This window comes from Phyllostomus hastatus, unplaced genomic scaffold, assembly GCF_019186645.2.
Source record: "Phyllostomus hastatus isolate PE091 unplaced genomic scaffold, TTU_PhHast_1.1 phas_scaffold_60, whole genome shotgun sequence".
Classification (NCBI taxonomy): Eukaryota; Metazoa; Chordata; class Mammalia; order Chiroptera; family Phyllostomidae; genus Phyllostomus; species Phyllostomus hastatus.
Window position 1 is genome coordinate 6,882,474 of NW_025334038.1, and position 13,567 is coordinate 6,896,040.

The following is a 13,567-nucleotide window of genomic DNA, read 5'->3' on the forward strand; positions in this document are numbered from 1 at the left end:
CATAATATAGAGTGGTTTCTTGTAAAACCTTCTTCATTTAAGGGGAAATGCATAAATAAATGTATGGAATTATAGGGTAATCATATCATAGTTTCAAACATAAGGAAACAAGGGTATCTCTTTTCAAATTTTGAATTTTTACACAAATAGACTTCCAGGGTGAGGATCATAACTTTCCTAATTTTCCTGTTTTGGAAAATTGCCCATCACTTCAAAAACTATGGTAGAATTCATGTTTACATCTGCCTAACTTACAGAAAAATTTAAACAAGCTAAATATCTATGGTATATTCAAGATTTTCCTTCCTAAATGATTTAATATAAAAGAAATATTCCAATCTTTGCTGAAATATGTAAAACTTCATTTCTATTTACCTAAATATAACTATTTATTCATAGTTATATGAGTCAAATTATATCCTTCTTTGATGACTAAGAGTTGGAAATTATATAATGTAAATAAATGTAATAATAATTTTCAAAATGAATAATGTGACTAAAATTATCTTTATATTTTAAGATGAATAACAACAATGAAGGAAATATAAATGTGTCTAACAATATGAAGTGATGCTTATTATTGGAAAGGGCAGAGATATACCCAATCTAAAAACAAGTACATTTAGTTATTTATAAATAAAGTGCAACAATGGAAATAATTATGCTCGCTGGAGTCCTTAATAGTCCTAAGATTTTTATCCTCTAACTTAGCAGATGAACACTTGCTTCCTGGTCAAAGAAGCTGACAGTAGTAAAAAAGTGATATTAATTTATCTGAACAAAAAAAGTCTCAATTAGAAGTATCCCCCCCAAACTATAAGAAAACTGGGGTTATTCTTTTGGCCTGTATCCTGCACTATGCAAAAGAAAGAATTTCAAGACCAAATGATTCTACTCATGCATGCTGGTCTTTGAAGAATGGAAGAAAGAAAAGAAAGATGAAAGGAAAGAAAAGAAAGGGAAAGGGAAGAGGGAAGGGAAGGAAGGGAGGGGAGGGGAGGGAAGGAGGGAGGAATACTGTCTTCAGATAAGGAAGCTATAAACCACACTTTAAGATTTTCCCTGTTAATTTCTCATTGGAGAGCTATTGCTTTGATTCCACCTTGAGAAAGTACCTTCTAACCATCATGGTTTCCTTTGTGTCTCCATCTAAAGCAGGATTTCTCAAACTTGGCACCACTGTCATTTTCAGTTGTTTAATTCTTTGTCATGAGGAGCTGTCTTGAGCATTGTAGAATACTTCATGGAATCCCTGATGTCTACTCATTAGATTCCCTCAACCCCTTCCTTCCAGCCATAACAACCAAGAATGTCTCCCAAGTGGCCAAATGTCTCCTAGGGGCAAAGGTATCCAGACTGAGAACCACAGATCTAGAGAAAGAAAAAAACTGTACTGTCATGGACATAGCAACATGCATATGTGTACTGTTCCAGTGACTTCAATGGTTAATCAATATTCATTACACTACTAATGTCATTCACTACTGGGTTACTAATATATACTGCTAAGTCTAGGTCTTTTGAAAAACAGCAAATTTTCTATGACTATAGCATGTGAGGCCACTGATTAGTCAGAAATATGTAATAATCTTTCTTTATTTCAAATTTTAAAAGATGAAATTTTAGCTGCCTTTATCCAGCAATTCTTTACTTGTGCTCCTATAATATTTCATAGGTACCTATTTACTTAAATGCGAATTAGAAAATAAGTTCCTTAATTTTGTGGTTGTACAGAGAGTTGGATGTACCCCCTAACCTGCATATATCCAGTAGCAGGACAAATAAAAAATGAACAAATAAGAATATTATGATGGCATGCAAGCCACTAATGCTATCACTGCATGGTAAGTCAATAAATATCCCCTGGTTATAGTTAAACCTACTATCATGTAATGACCTATAAATAGAGAGTTGGACCAAAAAAATATGTAGCTAACATTTTCCTTGGAATCCTTTTGCTGCCATACATAAATTTCCTCCCTCTATTTTAGGATATTTATATATATATCATGTTTTTAAAGCTTACAGGTTTTCAGAAACAAAGAGATGTATGATTCTCATCTATTGTTACAAGGTCTGTCCAGAAAAAAACCCAACCATTATTAACATAAACAGAATGGTGTTTGTGACATCGATGTAACCTAGCAGCCAAAGATAGGGGGCTGGAATGTACACACATAATCAGTGACAACTTCACTGTAAGAGTCAGTAAGTTCTGTAGACGACATTGAGTGAGCATTTGTACTGTGTGACTGTTGCATTCTAAATGACTCAGTGAGTAGAGCAATCAATCTGCCTTAAATTTTGTGTTAAGCTTGAACATTCCTCCTCAGAAACTATTCTCATAATTCAGAAGGCCACAGCTATGGGCAACTGGTGATTGGCAGCTTCATCAGAACAATGCACCTACTCATACATCACTTCTCATGTAGAATTTCTTGGCAAAACAGAAAATCGCCCAGATGACTCAGGCCCTCTACAGCCCAGATTTGGTGCTCTGTGACTTCTGGCTTTTCCCAAAACTACAATCACCTTTGAAAGGAAATATATTTCAGGCCATTGATGAGATTCACAAAAATATGATGGGGCAGCTGATGGCAACTGGGAGAACCGTGTGAAGTCCCCAGGTGCCTACTTGAAGGGGACTGAAGCATCATTGTCATATGTACAATGTTCCTTGTATCTTGTATGTTCTTTAATAAGGGTCTCTATTTTTTATATTACATGGCTGTATACCTTCTGGACTGACCTTGTATATCTTTCCATATTAGCACACAAACTTTTTTTTCGTATCATGGACAAAGCTTAAGTACATGGCTTGAACTCATGTTTCTAATTCCATTTTAATTTGAAAAAGTGATTTGATACAATTTTTTATGGCTGCTTGTATGTTCTGCCAAGACAACTGGTGAAATTCAATTTACTGACAGCAGAAAGAGAACAATAGTTAATACTTGTGAAACATTTCCTCATTATGTCATTGTGAGTGCGATTTTGTTTGAAATAGCTCTGGCTGTAAGAGACAGCATTTTCAAACTGTTAGAAAAGACTAGAGCAGTTTTGAGCTAAGTCACTTCTTTTATATAATTCCCCTTCAAAAAGTTATATAGCCTTTAATTTCCTCCTTCATTAGAAATACACCTATGGTTAATCCCAAAGAATGTCTTATGAAAATTATTTCAGGAAAATACTTTACTTGTATTTTATTTTTGACAGCCATGGCTATTATTGTTTCAGAGTCTGCTAACCACAATTACATAGCTAAAAGTACCCACTATATTTAAAATGTGTTTAAGCATGGAAATGACAATGTGATGTTATCTTCATTTTTGAAATAAATTGACAGCAAAATATGTCTTGTTAATAATAGACAATCTGTTATCACATTTTTATCAATAATGTGATTTTTTTGCAGGTAACTTGGCACATTTTTATTATAAAGCTTTTTAGAATAATCAGATTCAATGAACTACGATTACAATTAGAATATTGATAATTGTTCAATGAAAAACTGCAGTACAAATAAAACTCTTAAGCTGTGACAAGAGATTTTTTCTAAAAGAAAGGGCTCAGATAAAACATAAATCCAGACTTTAGCCTAACATAAGCTGTAAAAACACAACTCTATTTAATAATGCTATCTTGGAATTGGGAGGAAATTATTAAATGAGTTCCTCAGAAATCATCAGGAATCATGGTAATTTTTATTTTGGTTTACAGTTTTGGGTTAAGTGGTTGCAAATACATGTCACACTTATCTGTTTACCCTCCCATTGAAGTCTGACACTTCTAGGACTTAGAAATTGCTTAATTATCTGTGTTGTGAGATAAATGTCTTTAGGGAATCTATGGATCTTAGAGTATCAGTGAATTAGAATATTTGCTAAATAAGACTTTGTGGTAATTAAGAGTCATAACCCACATAGAAGAGAAAAGAAAAATCTTAAAAGGATTTAAGAAGATTAAACACACAGGCACAAAAATAAAATGGTGTTAATAGGCATTATGAAGAAAACTACAATGAGATGATGTGAGGGTGGTGTGAAGGACCAATAATAAAACTATGATAATAAAATAATAAGCAAAAGTTTTGTTTTTGTTTCTTTTGATGTATCATAGAGGCTAAAAAAAACAAGGGATAGGCAATAAAAAAATACATAAATTGTGACCACAGGGAAGACCTCATTAACCTGTGTAAGGGGAATAATCACTAAAGAACAGTCACATAACCAAATATTCAGTGAGGTACTGAGTGTTTATACCTACCTTAAATGCTTGGCCACTGGCAGCATACACTACCCCCTAAAAGTGATACTTTATAATAAAGGGCACAAAGTTGAAAATGCATTTAATTTTTTCTCTTAACAAATTTTATTGAAAATCAACTCACAGTGACTTTAACCAGCAAACAATTACTATGCCCTCTACTCATTACCACCTCTTCTGTTATGCCTCCTGTCCACTGAGCTCAGCAACTCTCAGTGATTCCTTAGCCTCTTCTTTAGTATCACTGAGGACCATCTAAGACATAATAGAGACTGCTCTATACTGCTTATTAAACTTTTTCATGAGGGTTAGTATTATCTCCCATAAAGAAAATGATATTCTTAAAAAGTTAGCAAATGCCTTATATGCACTCAGCATTCCACAAATGCTATAAAGAGTTGCATCTAGAATAGGTGTTCCTTTAATATCCATGAATTACTTTATTAGTTTAAAAATAAAAATGTCATTACCCTCTGTTAGTAATAACCTAATTGCTAAAGTATATGAACCCATATAATCACTTCACGATTTGCAAAGACTGTTTTCTCTTAACACATAAAAACAATAAACAGCAGAATGTTTCAGTCCAGGGTGTCTAACCCACAGCTTGTGGGCCACTTGCATCCCTGGATGGCTGTGAACACTAACCCAACACAAAATCATAAACTATTTAAAACATTATGAGATTTTTTTGTTTTGATTAGGGTTTTTATATTTAATGTGTGGCCTAAGACAACCCTTTTTCCAGTATGGCCAGAGACGCCAAAAGGTTGGACACCCCTCTTAAGTCCATCTCTTCCACCTGGCCATCAAAATACACATGAAGACTAAGTGTTGATTTCCAAATGTACAAGAAGAAATAAGTTTTAAAAATGATTTACACATTGCTTTTATTTGTGGTCTCCTGAGGCCTTATACAATGTTTTGTGTATATCACAAATTTATCTAATAGGCAATGTATTGAACCTTTAGTTATATAGAAAAGTGAGCAAATAACTGTTCAGTGGTATTTTATGGCTAGATTTTGAAGATCTGCTACAGATCATTATCATTTACTCTTAGGTAATCATAACTAAACCTAATTTTAAGATGGCCAAATTTAACAGAAATGGCAACATTTATATTTCTTTCTAAGAAAAAATACATACATTCATTTGTTTGAACAATTACACTAAATAATGATTCTGGAGTAGGAAATAATATTGATAGAATATTGAATTTTAAAAGTAAACCATTCATCTCCTACAGAAGGTTAATTTTAGAAAGGCTTCCTTTTGCTTCATCCAGAAAACCACAACAGAGTAGAAAGAATTCAGACAGAAGGAAAAGTAGAGGGAGAGAAAAAGCTAATAATAACTTTTTGGACTGACATTTTAAAAAAATCTTAGAATTTATATGACTAATTTTACATGAAAATATTGGAGGAAGTATTAATTGTAAGGAATTATTATTCCTGGAAATATTGACTTATTTACTAAAAAGGCTCAACAGGAAGAAAATGAAGCAGATGGCCCCCCGGGTATTTTCCATCAATATATATACTGATTCTAATGAGATCCCAGCCCTAACTATTCACCTAAAATTCTTTTCAAAGGATACAGCTGAAGAAAATAAAGATATGTACACCTAGAGAATATTCTAAACAATACCGAAATGCATAAATAATTAATTGTTCGTTACTTACAAAAGTTGTGTTTTCCAATAATAATGTGGTAGCATTTGTTTCTATATTCAGTTTAATGACATGTCCATTCTCGCTTTTATACACCACATCTGTATCTGCAACAATAAAGATATTAAAAATAGACAAATACATTGAATAGCTAATATAATAGCTGTAGAGGAAAAATGTGTGTAATAAACAGACACATTAGAATGATTATGGTTAGCCTTTAATAACCTGAGCAGATTTCTAAACTTGGTCCAAATTAATCATTTTTGATGATATGGAAGCCCACCTAATCTGTGGTCTATTGTGCAATGAAAATAAGGTTAGTGAGAGAGCCACTCAGATTCCTGGTTTAACAAATAAAAAATAATTAAAATATGGGCAGTTGGCTTCCTGTTCTGAGATGACAAAGACGGAACAATGAGAAGTGCCTCCAGTTTTCTGTGTAAGCTGTTACTGATTAATGATCACACTAAACTTTCAGAAAGTGCTGCCAGTTAACTATAAATACACAGTTCTAAATCAACTCACATTGAATCACCATCATTCAGGCTTTTTCAAGTATCCAGTCTTACTACTATCAATTCCTACTCAACCTCTTTCTCCTTTGGGTTGAAATTTTGTCTCTGGCATTTTATCTGGTTTGTGTGATCACAGATAAAACATTTCTAATGATAAGGCTCTTCTTGTGCATAACATTCTAAAATGAAGACATTTCAAGCTACACTAATTAATTCCAAATTTTTATGATGATGGGATTTTCAATAAATGTATTATATTCATGTACTACATGCTAAACAGTGATGCCTCCTTTTAAAAATCTTTAAAAAGTTTTTTTTATATTCATATGGTTTACCAGCATATCAGTATAATGAAACTTCCCTTATTTTAAAAGCCAAATAAAGATACAACCACTGATGTAAAGATGGCTAATAGACATATGAAAAGGTGCTCAACAACACTAATCCTTAGAGAAATGCAAATTAAAAACCACAGTGAGGTAACATCTCACACCTGTCAGAAAGGCTATCATCAATAAATCAACAAACAACAAGTGTTGGTGAGGATGTAGAGAAAGGGGGACCTTTTTGCACTGTTGGTGGGAATAGAGCCACTGTGGAAAACAACATGGAGATACCTCAAAAATTAAAAATGGATCTGCATTTTTACCTAGCAACGTCACTTTTGGGAATATAGCTGAAGGAACCCAAAACACTAATTTGAAAGAACATATGCACCCCTATGTTCACTGAAGCACTATTTACAATCACCAAGATATGGAAATAGCCCAAGTGTCCATCAGTAGATGAGTGGATAAAACAACTATGGGACATTTACATAATAGAATACTACTCAGCAGTACAAAAGCAGAAAAGTTTAACATTTGTAACAGTGTGGATGGACCTGGAGAATATTATGCTAAATGAAATAAGCCAGTCAGAGAAAGAAAAGTACCATATGGCTTCACTCTTATGTGGAATCTAATGAACAAACTGAACTAACAAGGAAAATAGGACAGACTCATAGACTGACAGCAGGATGACAGCCAGTGGTGAGGAGTGGTGAGGGCGGTGGAGGGATTGAGCAAAAAGAACAAAGGACTCATGGACATGGACAACAGTGTGGTGATTGCTGGGATGGGTATATAAAGGGACTAAATGGTAGTAGAAAAAAATACAATAAAGATCAAATAAAAATGATACTGATAAAATGTGATAAACATCAGGATTATGAAAACACAAAATTTCTGAAACAGCATACCATTGTATCTACTTTGTCAACTTTAGAAGAATGATGTTTTCATTTAAAATAATTAAATTGTTTCTGGACAGCTGTTGATTTTATATATTTTTTTAGTTAAATTCAATCACATTCATCAGCAAATTAAATCTTAGGAATACTTCAGTCTAAAAATATCAAACTGAGGGAAAACTTCCAGAAAGCAATCTTGAGTTGTTTTCTTTCTAATAATTATAATATCTTTCCAGGCTTACCTACTAACCTTCTCTATGGTATTAAACATCCCAATACCCCTGCTCTTCTTGGAAGAAAGGCAGTATTGAAGAGGATTTAGTATACTATTGGTAATGAATCAGGTTACATAAATTACAGCCACTCAGATCCTGAATGTCTTCATCTGTGTAATGATACATGTATACTGCAATGGAGGGTTATAAATATTATATAGAAATATCTGACACCTTGGCAAAGCAAGATTTTCTGACCTGTTTTCCAGTTATTTCAATATTATAAATAGTAACACCTACAAATTATACGGTGAGAAGAAATCAGTACTAGAAAAAATAAAGCTTGTTTTTCTTTCTGTCTCTGTTTCATTCAGAAGACTGAGAGTTCAGTATGACTCTCCTATTATTAGAGTCAAGGATGGCACAGAAAGCCAATAGTTCTTGACCTTAATCACACAGGGACAGTGACATGTTTGAACCAGGGACTGGTACACAGAAAAACAAATGGTGTTTTAAGAAAGGAGTAAAAGAAACAATGCTTCCAAGTTACTCTCAGAGACATGTATAGACTGCATAGACTGAAAGATAGTCCTATGTGGTCTTTAAAATAAGGCCTTGTAAAAAAAATTTAAGATTGGTTTATTGATTGATTGATCATTTTTGGAGAGAGGGGAAAGGAGAGAGAAAGAAAGGGACAAAAACATCAATGTGTGGTTGCGCCTTGCACACCCTGAACTGGAACACCTGGCCTGCAACCCAGGCATGTGCCTTGACTGGGAATTAAATCAACGACCCTTTGGTTCACAGGCGGGCACTCAATCCACTGAGCCATACCAGCCAGGGCAAAAAGAAATTTTAAATTGGAAAAATGCCCTGGCTCGTGTGGCTCAGTGGATTGAACGTCGATCTGTGAACTAAAGGGTCGCTGGCTCAATTCCCAATCAAGGCACATGCCTGGGTTGTGGAGCAGGTCCCCAGTGTGAGGTGTGTGGGAAGCAACCACACATTGATGTTTCTCTTCCTCTCTTTCTCTCTCCCTTCCCCTTTCTAAAAATAAATAAATAAACTATAAAAAAGTAAAATAAAATAAAATAAAATGAGTCTTTTTAAAAATTATTGTTCAAGTACAGTTGTCTCCATTTTCCTGCTACCACTTTCCCCTGCCCCACTTGTTCCCACCTCCTACCCTCAATCCTTCCCCTTTTGGCTTTGTCCATGGGTCCTTTATACATGTTCCTTGATGGCCCTTTTCCTTCTTTGTACAACCTTCTGAATGCCTGTTGTCAGCTATAAGTACATTTCATTACTTTTATTATTAATTTTACCTGTTGTCCTTTCTAGTGATGCTGAAGAAATAACAGGTTTACACACATCATAAAATTTATTTTGATTCATATTTCTTTCCTATATTTACTTTGTTTTCTATCTCAAATATATGATCACAGCCTAACACCAACGCCAGTCATCAAAGCTGCTTGATCTAGTCAGCTGATTCTGGTCTGCTGTCTTCTTAATCTCCACTTAAATCTCCACTGCTTGCTTGAATGAATAGTACACCCAAACCAATCCTGTCTGTTATTTTTCTTGATATTCTCAATTCTGTATCATTTCTTGGTATTTATGAACATTACCATCCTAGATTACCAAGAAGAGACAAATAGCATGACTTAAGAAATCATCACTATAATAGTTTTCAATAAATGAAGAGAAAAAGGCTTTCCCTTCTTCTATTGCACAATGGAGATGAATATAGCAAAAAGTCACTAGATGAGTGCCCCTGCCACACACACACATAGGGGAGAAGTATACTGAAGAATTCTAAACGGTGCGGAAGTCCATAGACTTAAGGAGAAAGAAGAGATTAGAGAATAATTTTAGTGTGAATGGTATTTTTCCTACAATGGAAGAGACAGAGTAACATGTGGCCCCATTGTCTCTCATAGCAAGAGAAAACTCCAGGCAGCTGGGAGGTTGTACAAGAGGTTGAACAAGGAAAATTAGTTTACATTTTAAAGTGAAGCTTGTTTGAGAGGACAAAAATTACCCTTACTATGTTTTAAAGGTAAATTTTGTTAGACTTGGAGTAAATCTACAGAAGTTGAGATTTTGTAAATGCCTTTAGATCTACTCTCTTGTGAATTTTACTGTCAATGTTACATTAGTAGGATATTTTTTAAAAATTCAAATGTAACTCTCTAGCTTAATATTTAATACAGATTTATGCATAAATTATTTTAAAAGCATCTAATGTCTGCCATTATTAATCTTAATTTTTTCTGGTTTTTCAAATCTGGTCTTTTGGGTGTCATATTTATTCTACTTTATTGATTTATAATCACTCGTGGAAAATCCCAGTTTTAAAATTCCCATAACTCTATTTAATTAATTACTTTCAGGAAGTATATTTCAAAACTGTCACCTCATATTTTGTTTAATATTAGGTAATGACATATGAGTGAACCAGGTCAAGGAGTGAAGTACATTAACAAAGGAAGGTTAAGGTAGGAATACTTGAAATATTTTAAAAACACAATATTATGCACATCTATATAGTACTTTGATTGAATATACTATCTTCCTTTTCAGCTCAATGAAAGTTGAGTCAATTTTCCAAAATACATATTCAATTTAGTCAGTTTTTTTTTTCATGAAAAGGTGTCTTTTCATGAAACCATCACTGTCTAGCCTCTCCATCCTAAGCTTTAAGAATGTATTTTTTATTTCTGTTCCCCTATATTTTTGTCATTTCTCTCTAACCCCTTTTCTAACAAAGGGAAAACAGTAGTATAGCCTAGTTCAAGATCTTGTCAAGTAAATGCAACCTTTTAATTTTAATACCTTTTAATACCTCTTCCACACAAAGCCACAAGTCAAACATTTCCCATTACATCCCTTTGTGCCTCCACCTCAACTGTCAGGACAATGAACCAAAGCAGGCTACATCCATAAGATTGAACCATATGTTGCTAAAACTGAACAAATTTCTTAATTATCAAATAACTGTTTACTTAATACTCACTTCAAGATGCTTACCTCTCTGTGTCCCCCAATCTTAAACTATTATATTCTGAAATGTGCCCAGCTCCGACCAGAACCTCATTAAAAGACCTGTCTTAACCAGCCGTATACAGACCTATCTCCCCTAACCATGCCATGCCCTTTTTCTGCACATTGTGAACTGACAAAATGCTGTCATCCCTGATTGCAATAGGTAATAACTTAGCTTTTCTTAACAGGTTATTTTAGAGGTCTTCCAGAAAGTTGACAGTTGACAAAATTTACCTCCCATGTATATCAGTAAAAAACACCTTATTGGTTATTGTTAATGTTTTTGATAATTTGACAAAATTTGCTTCTAATGTTTCAAAATCAAATCTATCTATATATCAAATCAATCACCTACCTAACAGGGGGAGTTTTCAAAAAGAGGGAAAAGACTATTTGAGATACTTTCATACAAATATAACCTTCATCTTTTTAAAAGTCCATTTTGTTATATCTAAAATAAAATTTGCATAACTTCATTTTTAAAATTTACACTCAATAAACTGAGCATTTTAAAAAAAAACAGTATAACAAAATGATCAAATAGTTGTCACAGAAAATATTCTAATGAATGTAGCAAGGATTTGTTAAATATTAAATTAATAGTTGACAATTAATTAAATATATCAATGGTAAATCTAGAATATTGAGCTAACTAACACAGCAGGTCCCTTAATTCTCTCTCCTAAAACACTGATCACAACTATGGAAAACTTTCCTCACTTTTTAAAGACACCCAAGTTCCACATATTTACATGAGAAAATTAAGGTCATCAAAAATGGCTTTGTCACTTTCACCTACCTCAAAATCTTGCTCCATACACACTCTCCTTTCCCCTCAGACTTCTGATTTTTCTCCTTAACTAAACAAAAAACTGTTGTGTAACCAAATCACTATGCTCCAAGTGCTTATATATATATGTATTTTTTGGCTTGCTTGGCACTTTATTTTTTTAAGTATATTTTATTGATTATGCTATTACAGTTTTCCCAATCTTTCCTCTTTACCCCCAATGCCCTGCATCCCCCAAACTTCCAACCCCCCTTAGTTCATGTCCATGTGTTGTACATATAAGTTCTTTGAGTTCTCTGTTTCCTATACCATTTTTGATCTCTCCCTATCTGCTTAATGCCTTCCAATTATGCTTATTCTTCCCTGCCCCTTTTTCCCCCTATTCCTCCCTTTCCATTGAAAACCCTCCATGTAATGTTCATTTCTCTGATTCTGTTCCTGATCTACTTGTGTTTGCCTACTTTTTGTTTTCATCATTTGTCTTTTCTTTTAGGTTGATTTGTTGATAGTTGTGAGTTTGTTGTCATTTTACTGTTCATATTTTTTATCTTTGTCTTAGATAAGTCCTTTTAATATTTCATATAATAAGGGCTTGGTGATGATGAACTCCTTTCACTTGACCATATCTGGGAAGCACTTTATCTGCACTTCCATTCCAAATGAAAGCTTTGCTGGATAGAGCAATCTTGTGTATAGGTCCTTGCTTTTCATGACTTCAAATACTTCTTTCCAGCCCTTTCTTGCCTGCAAGTTTCTTTTGAGAAATCAGCTGATAGCCACATGGGCACTCCTTTGTAGGTAACTCTTACCTTTCATCTTGCTGCTTTTAAGATTCTCTTTTTATCGTTAATCTAGGGTAACTTAATGATGATGTGCCTTGGTGTGTTCCTCTTTGGGTCCAACTTCTTTGGGACTCTCTAGGCTTCCTAGACTTCCTAGAAGTCTATTTCCTTCACCAGACTGGGAAAATTTTCCTTCATTATTTGTTCAAATAAGTTTTCAATTTCTTCCTGCTGTTCTTCTCCTTCTGGCACCCCTATAATTCAGATATTGGAACATTTCAGGTTGTCTCAGAGGTTCTTAAGTCTCTCTTCATTTTTTTGCATTCTTGTTTCTTCATTCTGTTCTGCTTGGATGTTTATTCCTTTCTTTTGTTCCAAATCATTGTTTTGAGTCCTGGTTTCCTCCTTGTCACTGTTGGTTCCCTGAATATTTTGCTTTATTTCATTTTGGGTATCTTTCATTTTTCAACCAAGCTCAATCAGATCTGTGAGCATCTGGATTACCAGGGCTTTAAATTCTCTATTAGATAGGGTGGCTATCTCCTCATTGCTTAGCTCTCTTTCTAAGGTTTTGCTCTGTTCTTTCATTTGGGGCATATTTCTTAGTCTTGGCATACCTGTTAGGTTGTAAGGGGGGAGGGTCTTAGTTATTCACCAGGGCAGGGCAACCCTCTTTGCTACCTATGGGGGAGGGACCAGAGGAAACAATGCAGCTTGTCTGCTCAGCTCTAGCCTACTTTCCAATGAACTCTTGTGTGAGACTGGGAGTTTCTATGGCCATGGCAACTGCCATAGTCCACAGTCAGCTCCGAATCTCAGTTTCCCATTCAGCCAGCCTGCCCTCACAGCCTTGTCATGGATTCTTACTGGTCTGGTTGTTCTGGTTGACTGTTTCTTTAATTCCTTGGTTGTCAGAGTTCCATGCAGTTTAATTTTCTGGCACTTTTGGTTGTTTATTGATTTTAGATTGTTCTTTAATCTCCTTTTGGTTGTGCGAGGAAGGGGAGGGTTTCTACCTATGCCTCCACCTTGGCCAGAACTCCTG

General features: G+C 34.4%; 1 protein-coding gene across 4 annotated transcripts in view; it reads right to left on the minus strand.

The window, feature by feature from the left end:
* Positions 1 to 13,567, minus strand: part of DPP10 (dipeptidyl peptidase like 10) — a 715,620-nt gene that overhangs the window by 384,075 nt on the left and 317,978 nt on the right. For 3 of the 4 annotated variants that reach the window (XM_045826271.1, XM_045826270.1, XM_045826272.1), the window contains exon 4: positions 5,951 to 6,045. The exons of the other annotated variant lie outside the window; for it this stretch is intronic. In XM_045826271.1, coding sequence (XP_045682227.1) covers positions 5,951 to 6,045 — 95 coding nt within the window. The remainder of the gene's footprint in view (positions 1 to 5,950; positions 6,046 to 13,567) is intronic. 4 annotated transcript variants of the gene reach the window in all.